Source organism: Populus euphratica, unplaced genomic scaffold, assembly GCF_000495115.2.
Source record: "Populus euphratica unplaced genomic scaffold, PopEup_1.0 scaffold110.1, whole genome shotgun sequence".
Taxonomy (NCBI): Eukaryota; Viridiplantae; Streptophyta; class Magnoliopsida; order Malpighiales; family Salicaceae; genus Populus; species Populus euphratica.
Genome location: NW_011499904.1, coordinates 758,096 through 778,020, shown reverse-complemented (window position 1 = coordinate 778,020; position 19,925 = coordinate 758,096). Strand labels below are relative to the sequence as shown.

The 19,925-nt window shown below is 33.0% G+C and overlaps 1 protein-coding gene across 1 annotated transcript; it reads left to right on the top strand.

Moving 5' to 3' along the window:
- Positions 1 to 7,222: 7,222 nt before the first annotated feature.
- On the top strand, positions 7,223 to 19,034 carry CCP1 (P-loop containing nucleoside triphosphate hydrolases superfamily protein). The gene is made up of 11 exons (XM_011037155.1): positions 7,223 to 7,383; positions 7,498 to 7,680; positions 7,760 to 7,818; positions 8,160 to 8,225; positions 8,363 to 8,470; positions 8,975 to 9,041; positions 9,967 to 10,051; positions 11,219 to 11,379; positions 11,792 to 11,893; positions 12,719 to 12,941; positions 18,618 to 19,034. The coding sequence occupies exons 1-11, from the start codon at positions 7,345 to 7,347 to the stop codon at positions 18,749 to 18,751; spliced, it is 1,227 nt and encodes a 408-aa protein (XP_011035457.1). The 5' UTR covers positions 7,223 to 7,344; the 3' UTR covers positions 18,752 to 19,034.
- Positions 19,035 to 19,925: the final 891 nt, after the last annotated feature.

Genomic DNA, 19,925 nt, shown 5'->3' with positions numbered 1-19,925 from the left:
TAGTAGTAGTAGTAGTAGTAGTAGTAGTAGTAGTAGTAGTAGTAGTAGTAGTAGTAGTAGTAGTAGTAGTAGTAGTAGTAGTAGTAGTAGTAGTAGTAGTAGTAGTAGTAGTAGTAGTAGTAGTAGTAGTAGTAGTAGTAGTAGTAGTACTAATAATAATAATAATAATAATAATAATAATAATAATAATAAAGAAAGAGAAGAAGAAGAAGATGATGATGATGAGAACTTGGAGATCAAATATTAATGTAAGGATTAAGCAATAATAATAACAAATGTCAAGGTTAGAGGTTCCACTAATGGTATATCAAACAAGTATAGTATAAACTCTTATTATTGAATTGGAAACCACACACAAAGGAGGTTCCAATCAGATTATATATTGTTAACATGATTACATTAGTCATCTTATTCAATTAATGCTAATACTTGTAAATCTCGTCAAGCATTCATGATTATAACTTATGTTAACAATAAATCAAGTTCCTTTCATAGCTCAGGTGTCGGTTATACCATACATTATGGGCTATGAAAGTGCCAAGCATTTGTTGTACCAAGTGTTATACAACATAAATCAAGATTAGTCATTTAACAAGCAAAGTATTAAAGAGTGAACAAGATAACAAATATAAAACATGTTAGTATCAAACATTAAGGTCCATATTAAGTTTACATTATACTTATTCTTACACCATTAGTGTAACCTTTTCACCTTGACATAATTAACTTAGCTAGACATAATGAAAGAAAGCAAAATAGATAAACAAAATAAGAACATAAAAGTTAACTAAGTAAAGGAAAGGAAATGAAAGGCATAAACTTAATATTAATGAAAACAAAGCATAAAAAATACAAAGAGAGAAAGGAAGAGCATGATCTTGATCTGGACACCAAGATGCCTAAATGCATGGCAAATGTCTCCTTTTATAGGCCAAAATTGGGAACTATTGATTTGATGACTAATTGATAAGTGGGTGACCAACTTTTGACTTGGTGACAATCCTTATCTTCTTTTGTCTGCCCAAAACGTCATTGATAACGTCAAAATTGGAGCCAGTTGCAAACATGAAAGTTGTAGGCAATTGTCTCAGCTTTCTTGTGTAAAAAATTCAGCTCATTTGGACTTCTAGAACTCCAGATATGGCCAAAATACCGAACAGTGCTCGGGCTGGAAGACAGATTCGGGCTTCTTTGTTGTTGCTACAATTTGGACTTGATAATGGCCTTTTTAGATCTTGGGCTCCATATGAAAGTTGTAGGCCTATGTCTTACCTTTCCATCCATATAAATTGGACCTAAATCTGAGATCTGTAGCTCCAGATATGACCCAATTACCGAACAGTGTTCCGGTTTGGATTGCACCGACATCTCTTTTCTATGTTTGGCCATCTCTTTATCCTTTCAATTTCAGTTCTTAAATTCATAAATCAATCCTTTCATTTATCTAATAGGCCTGCATTTAAAATGAATATTTACCACAAATTAAAGGTATCTTAGGTTATTAGATATATTATTATAAAACATGTTTTAGTTAAGGAGTTATTGATACTTCAAGTGCAAAATGATGATATAAAACCATGATAAAAATGCACTTTTAAGTACTAATCATGACTCATGGTCATTAGAAGCATTACTAGAAGAACCAGTAGCACTCTTGTCTATATTACTCATTAATGACATTCTTTTCATCATCTAAACAAACTAAAGCATAAAAAACAGTAATAACATTCTTATTATATCCAATTTTAAAAAAAATATTTGGTAGCATCTCTTTTATACGAGAGACTACTTAAATTTTTATCACTTATAAAAACACATCAATAAATAACACCACAAGCCAATTAATTTTATTTATAACTAATATTCACTCATTTTCACTTATTAAAAAACATTTATACATAAACCTTAGTTGCCTAAATTTGTAAGTAACTCAACTATTGGAAAAAACAATAAACACATTATTCAAAGTTGTTTGAATTTTGTTAGTTTTTTTTTTCCTCTTACATTCATGTCATTAAAATTCATGTCATTAAATTTAAATGTTTGTAACCATTGTCTATAATAGGCTAACTCTTATGTATGATTATAACTTCTACATTTCACTAGTAGTTTTGAATTCACTACTATTTAACTAAGATACCACCTTGTCAATTAAATGATCTCATTATCATATCAATAGTTTAAATTTTAGCGTACAAAAAAAAATTTCATTCATTTAGACATCTTTGTTTTAAGGTCAAAATCCATGCTCTTGATTTATTTCTTTGTATTTTTGTAATATTCAAGTTTTATTTCATGTTATATTATCAATGAACTCTTGTTTATACTCGTCATTTTCTGTACTATACTTAGTTAATTTATATCATAGTTATGTTTTTATCTTATTTATTTATGTTTTTATTCTTAATTGCATTTAGTTAAGTTTATATTTGCCAAGGTGAAAAAGTTACACCAATGGTACAAGAATAAATATAGTACAAATTTAACATGGACTTTAATATTTAAATTTAAGAAAGTTTGCTATTAACATATGTTATAATTGTTATCTTAATTAATCATAATACCTTACTTGTTTAGTGGTGAGTCTTGATTCGTACTATACAATCATTGATATAACAAATACTTGATTCTTTCATAGCCTACTACATGGAGAACTAACACATATACTATGAAAAAATCTTAATTATATTGACATAAAGTTAGTGTCATGAATACATGATAATATTTATAATTATTAGTGTTACTCAAATAAAATAATTAATATAATCGTGTTATAACTGAAATTGAATCATTAATAATAAATCACTTTATTATAACATTCTTTGTGTGTGGTTCATAGTTCAGTAACAGAAAAAATTTAGACTATACTTATTTAAAATACTATTAATGAATCCTCTAATATTAATAATTATTTTATTTATATTAAATCTTTACATTAAAATCATATTTTTTAGATATATTTTAACTCTATATCTTTTATTTTTTGTGATTCTATATCTTTAACCTCTCTATAAATTTATAATCCTAATCTTTTCATATTATTAATTACGGATCTTTTCATATTATTAATTACTTTTACACTCCAACTCTTGAAAATAACATCACCCTCTTTCTTCCTGAAACTAGGTACACCTATTCGAGAAAACAGACGTAAAACCATCTTAAATGTAAAAACATTGCTTTTCAACCAAACCTCCAAACCCGATTCTTATTTTATTGTCAAGGCAACAACATGAACACAATGTAATGCAACAAGAAAAGAAAAAGGATATGCATTAAAGGGATGAAAAGGCACAAGAGAAATCCACGCCTTATGTCTATATCAAAGAGAAAACATGGTTTTGATGGGGGAAAAAAATAATAGTGAGTTGCAACGAGAGGAAGGCTATAGCTGCAACAATGAAGATGGGCTAATGAGCTTGGTTTCAACGTCTGAGCCTCTCCTCCTTGAAAAAGCTATTGACTTTAAGGACATGCAGTCGATTCCTAAAGCTGCTCTCCTGATGAAAAAGCTCCAACCTTTACTCAACCTCGCGTCTCCTCATTAAGGACGTATTTACTCAACCTGATGTCTCCTCGTTGAGGATGTCTAGATTTTTTTTTTCGTGAAAGGTTGAAAATAGAGAGGATCATAAAAGACCAGTGTTTGTAAATGACTCGTTGCTTATAGTGTTGTAAACATAGCTCTCATTTTGTCCAATGGATGTCCAGTGTTAGCTAATGCTTCTCTTCTATATTGTCTTTAGAGAGGTTTTGAGGAGGCTTTCGAGGGAAGCTTAGCTTTGCAGGTTAGGGTTTAAGATAAGAGGATGGTTATGTTCGTCAATGTTTATGTGGTGGCTCTAATGGTTACTGAGTTCCGAAGGCTCTCTCTCATGGGTTTTGGCGAGGATTTTTATAAGCCAGTAAAAGCCTTTTTGGGTGTGCAGTTTTGCAAGAGTAGGAGCGTTGATGTTGGAGAGGATATTTCAAGCATTAATTGAACCTTTTACCTGCCCTTATCCCCTCGACATGCTGGCGAAAAAAGGTACACACATTTGTTTTTAGTACTTTGTTTGCAAGGTTGGCATGTTGGGTGTGGTGTTTTATTATGTCTGTGTGAAGTCTTGGGGGCAAAGAAAGAAGATATGAGATGTAGGATTGTATGTGGTGATCGTGATCGTTGATTGGGGACGAGTATTGTGTGTTTTCGTAGGAGGATATTGAGGTTGACCAGTTTTATTTTTTAGGATGAAGAAAGTAAATAATGGCTAGACAACAGATCACTTGGTTTAACTTCTAAAATTGATATATTGGACGGCATGTCATTCATGTCTGGCATTAATGAATGACTAGTCGTTTCCATGATGTTAGACGACACGTCGTTACGAAGAGGAAAAACGAGGGCTTTGCCTAATTGTTCTTTTTCCAATTTCGTCATTGAACTCTTGGAACATTGTCATTAAGTCTGATATTGACCATTTCAATTTTTAATTATCTTAATTTCATCCCTGATTAAACCAATTAAGCCCTTAGAACTTTAATGCTCATTCAATTTAGTGTCTGGACCTTTAATTCTTATAGTTTTGACCTGAATTAATACCTAAACTTTGATGTCTCTTTAATTAAGTTCCTAATTGCATTAATTATGGCAGTCCAAGTTCATATCCCTTTCAATTTGGTCTCTAATCTTATAATTTTTGTAATTTCACCACAATATTTAATATTTCTCTTCAATTTAGCTCTCAATGAATATAAAATTGGAGTCCTAAACCTTGAAACCCTCTCCACGTTGATTCTCTAACTTCTAATGTGTGCAATCATGCCGCGGTCTTAATTTATTTTCTTCAACAAGTCCTCAAATTATATGTTTTATAGTGTTCTAACTAGATATAAATTAAATACATAATTAAATACATGTTTGTTTATAACCTCAGAAATATATATTTTTTATTTTTTAAACTTTTTAAAGAAAAATATTTTTTATACAAACATGAAAAATTTTGTGTTACAAAATTGAGATATGACAATAACTATTGAAAGAAAAAAGCGAAAACCAAATCATATTAATGACTTTACTAGTGACGAATTATGGCATTGTCTATATAGCATTCATTTCCAACAAGATTCTTTGCACCTGTTAAATTTATTAAGTCAAATTAGGTTAACCTTTGAATGATTTAATTATAGAAGGTTGAGTTGTATTAAGATTGGAGGAAGAGGGGTGGTTGTTTTTATTGTTGGTTATAGACAAAAAAGAAGAAGAAGAAGCATAAGGAGCAAGATGGAAATGAGAAAGAGGGGAAGAAAATCAATTGACAAGTTATAAATTAAATATTATTGATGGATTTCTTGATAGAATAAGTTTATCAATCATTTTGTTAGTAAAACGTGTTATGTCACTATACGATTTGTCTTTTTAAATCTTATTATAATATTGTTTATAATTTTGTCAGTATATATTAAAGGATTATTTCCATCGAGATATCCACGAATGAATTTTACTGTCGGGTTAATTTTGTTGGTAAAGCTTTTGATAAAAATTACATGTCATTGAACTTTTTTAAATTTCTTTATTAATTTTTTTTCAATTCAATTCCCTCAATAAATACCGATAAAAATTTTTTATAAGTGTTGACCAAAAGATATAATGGTGGAATGCTTTTGTCGATATTTACTAAAGGATATAGCAATGTAGAAGTTCTTTATCTACTGACGGAAAATATTTTATTAATATTTTTATTTTTATTTGTTAATTTTCTAGAAATGTTAACATCTCAAACAACTTCATAGCAATTTATACATTTCAATTCCTATATTGCATAAACTCTAACTACTCATGCAACACAATTCTCAATTCGCTTAACTATCACAAAATCAAAGATGGGTTTTTCTCTCCTCTCCAACCTTCTCCTCTGACCCGTCACATCTAATGGAGGAATCCCTTGATTTTGTTTCTTCTGTTACCTTGTTTTAATAACTTAATCTAATCTTTAGTAACTTAATCTAATCTTTAGTAACAGTGCTTGTAAGTTTTGTTGGTTTTTTTTTTTTGTTACTCTCTCCTTTCTTACTGCAAGCATGCGGCCATAGAGTAAAATGGAGGCTTCTCCTCTTTTCTATTTCTTTTTTTTTTTTTCATTTTTTTTCTATTTATATATTTCAATTCTTCTTGTATTATATATACTTTATCCCTTCCTCAAATTCCACCTCATTCTTTACCTTTTCAAGTACAATCTAGCCCTTAAAATTTTCCACTATGTACATTTTCCATTTTCTTTTCCTTTTAAATTATTTTTCAAGCGTGGGGGTTAAATTCATCTATCACATATTTATACCTACATGCATGCTCACTTACTATGATGTTAGTATCCCGTTTTTATAGTTTTTTTTTTCTTTTTTAAATTTTTTTGTTGGGGTTTTACAATATTAACAACATTAGTTTTTTTTATGGTTTTTTTTGGATATTTTATTGCTCATGAATTTATGGAAAAGTTGAGAATACCCCAAATAAACCAAAAATAATTAATTTGCTGCATGAAAAGGATTCAAAGGCAAATAATTGTATAGAAACAAATTATATAAAAAAAATAAAAATAAGAACAAAACAAATATTATAAATAGAGTATGTGTAGGGTTATAAATATTTTAAGTGTAAACATTATAAATAATAATTTTTTTTAAAAAAAGATAAAGTAGAAAAAGAAAAAAATTAAAAAAGTATTAAATAGGCCAAATATAAAGTTATATATATATATATATATATCAATTATAAGATAAAAAAGGAAAAAAATCTAAGCAAATCATTTTTATAATAAAATTACATATTTGCCACCACTAGAATACTTGTTTCAGTAAAAAAAAAAAGAAATTACAATTATAAGAAACACTATTTTTTTATAATATATGTATAATAATTAGCTGTAAATTATATTTTTCATCATATTTCTCTATAAATTTTCACGAAACCTTTGGATTCCAAAAGATAAAGTTCTTTTATTAAAAAAATTTTTTAAAAAAGAAGAAAACATCTAGATTAGCTTTGGAATTTGTCTCAAAACAAGGTCCTATGAAAAAAGAAAAAAGAAAACAAAAAGAAAGCTTTGTCAAGTTTTTCCTATATTGATCAAATTTTGTTTAGTAAATCCAATTGAATTAAATTGTAAATAAAATGAGATGGGTTAAGTTGGGAGATTTCCAAAAAATAAAAATAAAAAAAATTAAAGAATAATCTTGTAAATGTTACTACTTCAACAGCAGAGGCTGAGAAACGAGAGAAGATTTTTTATTTATTTATTTTATTTCTGCTAGACAGATCTCTCTGTCTCTAGATCTCCATATCTGGTGTTTCTCAATCAGTAAGTAATGGCCGATGAACCTTCTGTCACTCGCTGGTCTTTTCAGGTGCCACTCCACTCCGCCTTCATCATCATCATCATCATCATCACTTAAGAATATAATCAGATCAATGTTAATTTCAAAGTTGTTAAAAATTTTAAGTTACTAATGTGAATGTAGGATTTTAAAACATTTTACGATGGTAAATTTGGGAGAAAAAAGCCAGCAGCAGCAGCAGCAGCAGCAGCAGAAGCAGCATCGGAGTCGCAGCAAAACGGTCAAACAACAGTAGTAGCATCGAATGGAAATGGTCATGTCAATAATTCTTCAGATATGGCCATTTATGAGCAGTACAGAAACCAAGTATTGCCTTTTATTTTTAGATTTTTTAAGCTATTTTTTGCAATATGTCATCAATAAATTTGTTGTAATGTGATTTCAGCATTGGAACTCAACAACACATTCGAACGGAGTTTTGTCTAATGGAGTTAATGAAAGACCGTAAGTGAAGTGATAGGGTTTTCAATTATTTATTTATTTATGGTGCTTGATGATTCTTGGGAAAGAATAACAGATCTTATGCCTTTGCATGTTAAAGATATGATATGTTGGTAATGTGGCTGTGCAATTATTTTTCCGAAATGTTTCCATTTAACACACTCATGTTAGAACTAAATGAATTAGCATTGAAGTTTTAATTTTCTTAAAGTTATCTTATTTGACCTTTAAGCTCTGCAATTAATGTTGGACTGGATAAAATCATTGTTACTTTAATGTTTGCAAGAACTAGCTAACTGCCTTTTGCCTCGAGAATTCACTGATTTTTTGTTTTTCATTTCCAGGAAGAAGTCTTTGCTTCCTGCTTTTGATTCTGCTGAAACACGTGCATTGGCCGAGAGTTTATGCAGGTAATTGATTCTGTTGCAAGTGTTGCATTAGATAGTTGGTACATGTTATGTTTGTATTGCCTGGGTGTCCATGATTTTACATTTTGACTTCAATACTCTGAATGTTTAGACCATACATTTTGTTTTATTTTGTACAGGGACATCATTCGCGGGAGTCCAGATGTTAAGTGGGAAAGCATTAAGGGGCTGGAGAATGCAAAACGTTTACTGAAAGAAGCAGTAGTAATGCCGATAAAATATCCCAAGTAGGTCATGCTAATGAAAACTTTTGTTCACTTCATTAGAGTAACACACAAATTTATCTTAAGCCAGCCTTCTTCTGTGATGAATTTGTCGATTCCCGTTATACAGCGGGAAGAAATTTCAAAATTCCACCCTTCTTATATGGCACATGCCTTGAGAATTTTCTTGTCTGTCTCTGTTTTCAAAGGGTGATATTTGATAATTACCAATGTCTGAGCTATTGCTAAATTTACTTCAAATTTAAGACTAGCTAGCTAATATTGTATGAAACTTAAACTCTTCTTTAGCATGCCATAGAAGTATGATTTGATGCTCTTCAGATTTAAGGAATTTTGTGGGCAACCTCTAATAGTGCTTATGTATCTGATTTAATGTGTTTTCCTGTTTGGTAGACTTCCATTGCAGAAATGTGTATTTGTTAACATTCTATTAATGTGCTTTACCACTATCTGATTTAGGTCTTTGAAGTTTACATCTCACAGTTAACCTGCCCTCTCCTTTAACAGATACTTCACTGGTCTTCTGTCTCCATGGAAAGGCATTCTTCTTTTTGGCCCTCCAGGGACAGGAAAGGTTTGTGAACTTTGTATTTATTGTTTATAGTGCTATTTGATCTTGTATTTCATTTAAAAATATATTCCATTCCCTTTATAGAATTCTTGTCTTCTCTTTCTCTTGTTAAAATATTTTTAGAGATGCGCATATAGTTTTCTTTCTGGTTTTTATTTGTGCGTGTGTTGGGGTGTGGGGTTGAGTTTTTTCATATGAGGATGTTGAACAGTTAGTTATATTGAAACTTGGATTACTTTCATAGGTTTTTTCCTTCTTTTTTTCCATATTAAATGTATGGGTTGTAAACCATAATGATTTAGATGCAACAGAAAACTTTTTCATTTATTTTCTGTTGTAAACCGTAATTTGGAAAGACCGTGTCCTATGCTGTCATTTTCCTGAATGACATGGTATATTGAAATTTGGATGAAAGCTGGCATATGGTAAAGGAAATCTTTTTAGGGCATATAAAGAATCTAGGAAAGGAATTTGGGGATCATTATTCATGTAAAAGGAAGTATAATAGGCAATAGTATGTACAACTCCCATTGACTGGATGCAAAGTGCCCCATATGATGAGTCGAGGTCATTCATGAGAAGAACAGTTTGGATTTCCATTGCATGTACTTTTACATGACAATGCTGCAATGGCGCTCCTCGCCCCCCACCCGCAACCTCCATTCAGCCTCTCTTATGAACTCTTCTCTCTTGTGTGAGTTGTCTGATTAGGTGCTATCATGTGTTTATGGAAATTTGTTTGTCAAAATGCGTCTTTGGAATTGAAATGTTGTATTTTGTCCAATGATATGTTTGAAGGGTCCATGATTCAAGAGAGAAAAATCCTAGGTTAATAAGAAAATGGTTTGACATATCTTGCTGGTTCTTGAGGTTTTTTTTTTTTAATGATATTTTTATTGCTATATAAATTTTGATATTTATGTTTTAGACAATGCTTGCGAAGGCGGTTGCTACAGAGTGCAAAACCACTTTTTTCAATATTTCAGCATCTTCAGTGGTTAGCAAGTGGCGGGGTATGTTCGGGAACTTTTTTATCCTGTTGTTTAGAATCTGAAATATATCAAGTATTTTGTATGGAGAAATAAAGCATGATTAACTTTCTTTTGATGTAGACTCGTGATTATATAAGTTCCTAGGCCTTTGAGGATAAATATTATCAACATATTAATGGATGTTATTATTGTCTTGCATGCAATACCTGTGAAAATTACATTTGGTTGAGCATCTGATTATGTATTTGGGGTTTTATAAGTGATGAAAGGATGATCTTTTCTATCCATAGCTACATTACAATGAATTGATGGATTTGTTTGGGCTTCAGCTCTAGATGGAATCCAGTCTTACTGTTCAGCTGTTGCATACTACCTCTATTTCCCTGCAGGTGTCATCTATACGATAATTAGACATTGCCATGTTTTGGATTAGTTATCCTGATTTTATCTTTGGCATGGAAAAATGTATTGATTAGTAATCCTGATTTTATTGTTGTCATTAAAAATGGGAATGAGTGCCAGTTTCTGGTGAAGTACTGACAAGGCATCAACTAAATGAAGTTGTAAGACTTGCGAAGGCACCATGGATTGCTGTTCTTCACATCTTTAGGAATTATGAAATAAGTTCTGAACTGGTTTTGGGTGAATTTAATGAATCTCTGTCGTATATGTTTTTTCCCCGAACTCTTGTATGGTGTTGTTAGAACAAATGTTCAACAGTATGGTGGTTTTAGAACAAATGTCATCAGAAAGTAATTGACAGAAAAAGAAAATCCAGGTGATAGGCTTAATAGATATGAATTGAGAAAGTCACATTAGTTTTTCTAGCTGGTGGTTGCATCTGCCTGTGCTTTCATGATATGATGGTGGTAGATAAGAAAGCCAAATTGTTGTCTTATTTGGATGGTCTTTATTTTGTGACCTAGGTTTTCTCCAGGAAAAAATACCAAAATATTTCTATTTGCATTTTATAGTTGTAATTTTACATCGCATTGAAGTGAAGCCAACTGCTACCCAATTTTGAGTTCTTGTTTTTCTTGTTATCAAGCAACTAATCTTTGAGGGAGAGAAAGGGAGTAGAGAAAATCTCAAATATTCAGTATAAGTTATTTTTCCCCTGAATTGCAAACTATTCACTGTCATCATACTGAAAGTGAATCAGAAACGTAAATTTTGTACACATTGCAGGTGATTCAGAGAAGTTAATAAAGGTGTTATTTGAGCTTGCTAGGCACCATGCACCATCAACTATATTTCTTGATGAAATCGATGCTATTATCAGTCAACGTGGTGAAGCTCGCAGTGAGCATGAAGCAAGTAGGCGTTTAAAGACCGAACTGCTCATACAGGTGATGTTTGTTTCCTTGAAGCATGCTGTTTTGTTCGCACATATGCACCTACTTGTGAGTGCATAGACACCTCTATATTTGTGCTTGTGCATGAATGTTTCTAATCAATATGGCATTATTCTCTGTGTTGTGCCCTTTTGTGCTCCCATTCCAAGCACTGGCACTGGTGTTGTTGTTAATGTTATTTCATGGTGGTTATGACTTGCATCAGTTCCCTTAATTCTAAATCATATTTACCAGCATTATCCTGATGGATTTTGTCAGGTGCTGCATTTGAAAATTCAGCATTTCACTTCTTCCATTGCATGTTATGTCAAATTCTGCTCTCAATTTATATCTTAATTTGGTAATGAAATGATTTATGGTTTCTGCTGATTTTCTGCATAAAGTGATCAATTTGATTAGATTGCAGATGGATGGTTTGACTCGCACAAACGAGCTCGTTTTTGTTTTGGCAGCGACTAATCTCCCTTGGGAGTTGGATGCAGCTATGCTCCGGCGTCTTGAGAAGCGAGTATCCTTTGATATTTTCTGCTAAAGTGCTAAGCTTACTAAATAGTAAACAGAGTTAGATCTACAACTATTTTTGGATGGCAAACTACACTAATTAAAGCCTGCCTATAGACAGTATGTGCTCTTGTGAGTTGAGAGTTGCTCCTTACAATTTAAAGGTGGAGGTTTGCACCACGCCCCTGTTCTTGGTTTAAAAGATATAGGCAGTTTTACCTCACAAAACAGAGATATCTCGAAGCTTATGAGTTATTGGCACCATCTTTTCTAGTTTTTAGAATAAACTATTATTTGATCCGTATGTTTTTGTTGAAATAATTTGCTAATTCCTTTGGTTTAAGAAACCCAATATTGAGTCCTTGTATTTTCATATTTGTTTGTAACTTGCTCCTTGTATTGGTTTTTCATTACAAGTTAATTGTTTTTTCCCTTAAATGTCCTTGGTTTCTAATCAAAATTTCCAATCTATCTAGAGCACATGCAAAATAAAAAATGCATTTAAAAAGGACAATTTATAAATTTAAAAAATAATTAGCAGTCCAACTTTGGTCAAGGGACTAGCTTATGATTCGCACAACTAGAACTAACTTCAATATCACTAGAAACACAGGGACGAAATTATAATTCACTTTATTTTGAAGTGTGGGCTTGCTATGGCTTGATATAAATCATGCCAGGGTTGGTGGATATTTCATCTCTAACCTTTTCCCTCTTGTTCTCATTGTTATTCAGCTGTGGCACATCTTTAGTCGAAAACAAAGGAACAAAACATGTCACCAACGTTTGGTCTATCATTTAAATAGTTTTCTGTTGACCAATTAAAACTAAGATTCTTGTACCCCTTCCAGAACCAGAAGCTAGAGCAGCCATGTTTGAAGAACTCCTGCCATCACAGCCTGATGAGGAGAAGCTTCCTTATGATTTGATGGTGGAAAGAACAGAAGGTTTTTCTGGTTCAGATATTCGGCTATTATGCAAAGAGGCTGCCATGCAACCATTGAGACGCATAATGACTCTCCTTGAAGACACAGAGGAAGTAGTGCCTGATGATGGTAAGTGATTTTTCGTATGCGTTTTCTTAAATGACATTCAGAAAATGCTTAAATGAATTCTAACAAATTTAAAATAACTATGAGTTCTTGTATCCCATAGGGGGGATATATAAAAGGGCGGTGCCCTTCTTGAGCATGACTTTTCTTACCAAAACATATCATTTTTCTCTGCTGTTTCCATCCCTGTGTGTATTGCCAAGTAGCTCACTCGTGTCATTTCTTATGAGACACTGACCTTCCCTATTTCCTATCATTGTGAAGCACGGCTGCTTTAAAGGTGTGAGATGGAAATAATTAATTTTTCTTTTCTTTGGCAAGTCTGTTTGGAGCCCTAGTGAAATTCCACTGAGATATATTTCTCCTCCATGAAAGGGAAAGTCCAACGTTTTGGAAAAAGAATGCTGTCAGCTCCTCTTTTCTTTTCAATTTCCTTTTCATTTTCAGTTCTAGGTAACCTATGCAGTGTCAATGGTGAGTTGTTAAATTTTGACTTCTCACTTTATTTCATAATGAATTGTTGAATATATACAGCATCCACATATCTATATTAAGACAGCTATTAACTACACATAAATAGGTATTATTGCTAGGTTCTGATTTATAGGAAAAGATATCTGACTTTCTATTTTTACTCCCAACAAATCAGCTTCAAATTTGCCATAATTACTTCAGAATCTTCAACACTCCCCCTCAAGTTGGATGGAAGAGATCTTTCATTCCCAGCTTGTCCAAGGTGTTTTTGAACACAGGATTCTGAACACCTTTAGTAAGTATATCAGCAAGTTGTTCCCCGGTAGGCACATAAGGAGTGCATATCAATCCACTCTCTAACTTTTCTTTGATGAAATGTCTGTCTACTTCCATATGTTTAGTTCTATGATGTTGTACTGGATTGTGTGTTATTGCAATGACAGACTTATTGTCACAGTACAACTTCATTGGTTCATCCCACTTGATTCTTAAATCTTTTAGAATAATCTTCATCCATAGCAACTCACAAATTCCAAGGGCCATTGATTTGAATTCTGCTTCTGCACTTGACCTTGACACAACACTTTGTTTTTTGCTTCTCCATGTCACAAGATTTCCTCCTAGTAGAATACAATATCTTGATGTTGATCTTTTATCTGTTAATGCACCAGCATAGTCTGCATCTGTATAACATTCAAGGTTCAAATTCCTATGATTTTTATACAAAATTCCTTTTCCAGGAGTAAACTTCAAGTATCTGAGGAGTCTATACACTGCCTGGAGATGTGAATCTTTTGGGTTGTGCATAAATTGACTCACCACACTCACGGCATAAGCAATGTCTGGACGAGTGTGAGCTAAGTAGATCAACTTACCAACTAACCTTTGGTATTGACCCTTGTCAGTTGTAGCTCCTTCCTCATCATTCTCAAGTCTGTGCTTTAGATCAATAGGTGTTTCACAAGGTCTGCAGTCAACCATTCCTGTTTCCTTTGAAAGGTCAAGAATATACTTCTGTTGAGAGATAAAAATCCCTTTTTCTGAATGTGCCACTTCTATGCCAAGAAAGTATTTCAACTTCCCCAATTTCTTGATTTCAAATTCTGCTGAAAGTCTCTTTCTCAACTTATCTCTTTCCACAAAGTCATCACCTGTTATTATAATGTCATCAACATAAACAATCAGAATAGTAACTCCCCCTGAAATGGAGTGTTTGATGAACAAAGTATGATCTCCTTGGCTTTGCCGATATCCCATAAAAACCATAGCTTTAGTGAACCTTTCAAACCAGGCTCTAAGAGACTGTTTTAAGCCATAAAGTGCCTTTTTTAGTTTGCAGACCTGGTTGGGAAGAAGGGAGTGACTGAATCCTGGTGGTGGATCCATATAAACTTCTTCTTCCAACTCTCCATGTAAGAAGGCATTCTTAACATCATATTGCTGCATACACCATCCAAGATTAACAGATAAAGAAAATAGAATTCGAATGGTGTTCATCTTAGCAACTGGAGCAAATGTCTCTTGATAGTCTATCCCAAATGTTTGTGTAAATCCTTTTGCAACTAGCCTGGCTTTATACCTTTCTAGGCTGCCATCAGCTTTATATTTCAAGGCATAAACCCACTTACACCCTACTGTTTTCTTCTCTTCTGGTAACTCAACTATTTCTCATGTTTGATTCCTCTCTAGTGCATTCATCTCTTCTCTCATGACAGTTTTCCAATTCTCATTTCTTAGAGCCTCATATAAGGTTTTTGGAATAGATATGGTGTTTATTTTTGAGAGAAAGGCTTTGTGTGATGGTGAGAACTTTTGAAATCACATAAAATTAGCTATAGGATATAAGGGATTCTTAGTGCATTCTCTTCTTCCTTTTCTAATAGCAATTGGCTGATTAAGGTCAGGAATAGGTAGAGATGAATGAGAGTTCATTACCTTGCTCTAGTTCGGATTCTTGGGCTTGCAAGAGAGTCAAATCACGTTGTATCCTTCTTCTATATACTTGAAGAGGTTTGTCAGCAGTAGTTTCTCCCTGCAGAGTAATATTTGGAGACTCACAGGATGGTAAAATGGGAGATGATTGCTGCCTAGATGGGATTTGGAATGAAAAAATATCAAAGTCATTGTTAGTCTTATCTTCTGTGTTGTTCCCCCCCCCCCCAGAAGAGAAGATTTGTTGAAGAAAGACTGATTTTCATTAAAACTTACATCTTTTGACACAAGAAATCTCTTTGAAGATGGATGATAACATTTGTAACCTTTTTGTGTGATAGAATATCCTATGAAAACACACTTTAGAGCTCTAGCATCAAGTTTGTCTCATTGATGTTTATGAATTCAAATATAGGTGACACACCTAAAAATCCTTGGGGGAATTTTAGAATAAAAATTATTCTTTGGAAAAAATTCTGAAAAATAGTTTAAAGGACTTTTAAAACCAATAACTCTACTCTTGAAGGTATTCGATTTATCAAATATATAGAGGTTAAAACTGCTTCTCCCCAATAATATTTTGGAACTTGATGCTGGAAAAGTAGAGCTCGAGTAGTCTTAAGGAGATGTCTATTTTTTCTTTCTGCCAACCCATTTTGTTGGGGAGTATTAACACAAGATGATGAATAATCCCTTTTTTTTCAAAGAATGATGATAAAATTTGATTAAAGTAGTCCCTAACATTATCAGTTCTAAAACCCTTAATGCTAACCCCAAATTGATTCCTTATCATATTTGTAAAGTTTGGAAGGATATGAGATTTTCTTTTAAGAAGGTAAACCCAAGTCATTCGGGTGCAATCATCAATAAATGTTACAAAACCTTTTGCTCCTGAAATATTAGGAATGTTATGTGGACCCCATATATCCGAGTGAATTATAGTAAATGGAGACAGATCTTGAATCACTTATAGAAAAAGACACTCTATGGTGCTTTGCAAATTCACAAATTTCACAATGAAATTGTTCAACATCAAGATTTTTAAATAAAGATGGAAACATGTTCCTAAGAGTCTTAAATGATAGATGTCCTAAACGACGACGACGATTTCAAACATTAGTTTTATTAGAATTAACTGAAATGAATGATAGAGAAAGGGAGTTACTATTGCTGCCTTGCACTCCAAGCATGTACAGCCCATCCTTGACTCTAGCTTGCCCAATCATCCTCCCCGTAGCTAGGTCCTGAAATATGCAGTGATCAAGGAAGAAAGTTACACGACAATTTATGTCTTTAATTAGTTTTCGGATAGACAATAGATTTGCAGTAAGATTAGGAACATGCAATACTCTTTTAAGAGTAAATACAGGATTAAGAGGGATTGTTCCTTGGCCTGCAACTGTGGTTAGAGATCCATCAGCCACTGTGATTTTCTTACTGCTAGGACAGATTGATATGATGTGAAGGCACCTGCAGAATAAGTCATATGGTCTGTTGCACCTGAGTCAATGACCTAGATGCTGGAATAGTTCTTGTTTGAGGCACTAAAGACATGAGAAATTGGAATTTTATCATTTTGAGCAAGAGAGCATGATCCAGATGGTTTCTCCATTGTGTTGAGTAAGGTTCTTAGGCATTCAATCTCCTCTTTGTTGAATCCTCTCACCTCTAGGGTGCTGGACTCATGTGCTACCTCTTCTGAATTTGTTAAGTGTGCATGTTCTCTTGAATGGTTCCATTTGTATCCTCCATTACGCCCCATCCTTGGTGGTTATCCATGGAGTTTCCAGCAGGTCTCCTTTGTATGACCTGTTTTCTTGCAATAGTTACAAAACTGATCATCCTTGAAGATTTTTCTCCCTTCAGTCTTCACCTCTTCTGCACCATTCATGACATCATTTTGGTTTTTGCTAGCATCACTTAGGTTTTTGCTATTAGTTATCATCATAGCAGAACCTTCAGTATTTGGGACCTCAAGCATCACAGTTCTCCTTCCTTCTTCGGCTCTTATTACTAAAAATACCTCATTGAGTGAGGGCAGGGATTCCTTTCCAAGTAGTTGGACTCGCATTTGATCAAATTCTATGTTGAGTCCTGCAAGAAATTCAAAGATCCTCTCTCTTTCTACATAAATCTTTAAAATCACAGCATCATCACTACACTGCATTTTAAAATCCTGATAATAGTCCAATTCCAACCAGAAACTTTTCATAGTATTGTAATATTCAATAACCATCATATTACCTTGTTTGGTCATTGAAAGCTTCATCTTAATCTCATAGATTAACGCAGCATCCTTCACTTTAGAGTAGGTCTGTCTCACTGCATCCCATATGTCTTTTGCTGTAACCAGAAACATATAAGGCCCACAAATTTCTGGCATAATAGAGTTCCATAGCCATGACATAATCATGGAGTCTTCATCATCCCAAAGTGTAAACTTTGGGTCTTATAGACTAGGAGAATTGTCCATCAAATGATTAATCTTTCCCTTTCCTTTGAGAAAGGTTTTTACTATCTGTGACCACTTTAGATAGTTTCTTCCATTCAGTCTATAGGATGACTGTAAACTCTGGAATTCTCCTAATATTTGAGTTTCTTTTGTAGTGTTTTCAGACATGTTTTTTTTCAGATCTGGACAGGTCTGCTAGAGTAAGTGACTAGAATTGTCAGGACAGATGAGAATGATTTAGACTCTGATGTAGAGAGAGATAGGCTAAAAAAAATAGTCTCAGTTTAGGCTCTGATACCATATGATGAGTTGTTAAATTCTGACTTCTCACTATATTTCATAATGAATTGTTGAATATATACAGTATCTACATATCTATATTACAACAGCTATTAACTACACATAAATAGGTATTATTGCTAGGTTCTGATTTATAGAAAAAAATATCTGACTTTCTGTTTTTACTCCTAACAAATCAGCTTCAAATCTGCCATAATTACTTCGGAATCTTCAACATCATCCATACCATTTTCCAGGGAAGAAAGAGAGTGCGATGAACAAAGAACTGACACCATGATTCTGTATATAAAGAAATGTTCAGCTTCTCCTTTTTGCTTTTCTTTCCTTAACACATATATATTGCCATGGTTGATTCGACCACTTGATATTGTTCATATCTGCTTCCATAGCGCTTAAGATTTTCAACCACCTTTTTGAAGAGAACACATTCTGTACTGTTGAGTACCCTTTTTTTGCATGCGAAATCTGTATGCCCAATTAATTTATCATCAGACATCAACTGAATAGTTGTGAGCCTGCAGAGTTGCCGAAAGTTGGGCCAATCAGACCTGAGGATATAGAGGCGGCTTTGAAGAACACAAGGCCATCTGCTCATCTCCACGCCCATCGCTATGAGAAATTCAATGCTGATTACGGCAGTCAGATACTCCAGTGAAGGCATGCATTGTTAATCATTCTTCTAAATAGCTACCTGTAATGTTTCTGGATTTCTTGTTTTCTCTCATTAGTATCACCATTGTTGAACTTGATGTGGTCAGGGACGCAGGAGTTGTCAGCCATTCTTATTTTTAGGAGTAACATTTAATATTGATTCCAAATTGGTCAATAAACCATGTTGCAGGCAGCCTTTGGACTATCAAGGACAGATGCTTGTGTTATGTATTAGTTTCATGAGAGGTTTGGTTTTAGTTGATAAGTAAATCCGACTGAGTTTTCAGTCTAAGATGGTGTTTATTTTACTTATCATGTTGGAAAATAATATATAAAATTTCAAGATATAATTTGTATTATTCTCTAATAAATTTAACCTTGATTAAATCATGAGTAAACAGACAGCCGAGGCGAGTCTTGTAACAATGCAACTAAGGATATTTATCCATGTGAAGGTTGCACTTAGAAAGTTTAAACCAACGGAAAAGGACACCAAATGTCAAAATGCGGACTTAAATTCTAAGGTAAAGGCTAAAATATTTTATTGCAATTAACAATTTTAGTTACTTCATAATTAAGAATTATAGTTGTTATATGTTCAAAGTTACTGTTTTTTATAGTGAGGAATGTATCACTTTATTTGACAAGACGAGATTTAACTACATGTGGAGTGTCGAAGTTTATAAAATCTACTCAAGAAGTATGTTTCAAACAATATATGGGTACACAAGTATGTTTCAAGTATAAAACGCTAAATATTGTTTACTCTTTCTTTGATCAGGATAGAAAAGAGATTCATTGATTGAGGCTTAGCATGTTTCATGAAATGCTCGCCTAGGTAGCGCTTCATTGAGATTCATTGATTGAGGCTAGTAAGGGCGTTGTGGCCTTGCCTTGCCTTGCCTCTTTTGGAGCGCCTCAATGCCTCTTAGCAACATTGATTGAATTAAATTCAATTCATAAGCAAATTTTGAATTGAATTGATATCCTACTATAATTCTTATATTTAAAATAAAGCATTCAATCACGTAATTGAATTTAATTTACTATTTAGAATGGATATGGAAATGAATTGAATTAACCATCTTTATTAATTTGCTCTTGGTTTACAAATAGTTTTTGTTACAAAAATCATTTTTTTTTTGTTACAAGGACACTGACATTTATTTAAATTGACA

What these genes read in the sequence shown, in the direction of transcription:
- CCP1 (XM_011037155.1), top strand. Translation starts at nt 7,345, where the DNA reads ATGGCCGATGAACCTTCTGTCACTCGCTGGTCTTTTCAG. An exon ending in GCCCTCCAGGGACAGGAAAG is followed by an intron (nt 9,042 to 9,966) that starts GTTTGTGAACTT and finishes TTTATGTTTTAG; the next exon opens with ACAATGCTTGCGAAGGCGGT. An exon ending in AGACCGAACTGCTCATACAG is followed by an intron (nt 11,380 to 11,791) that starts GTGATGTTTGTT and finishes ATTAGATTGCAG; the next exon opens with ATGGATGGTTTGACTCGCAC.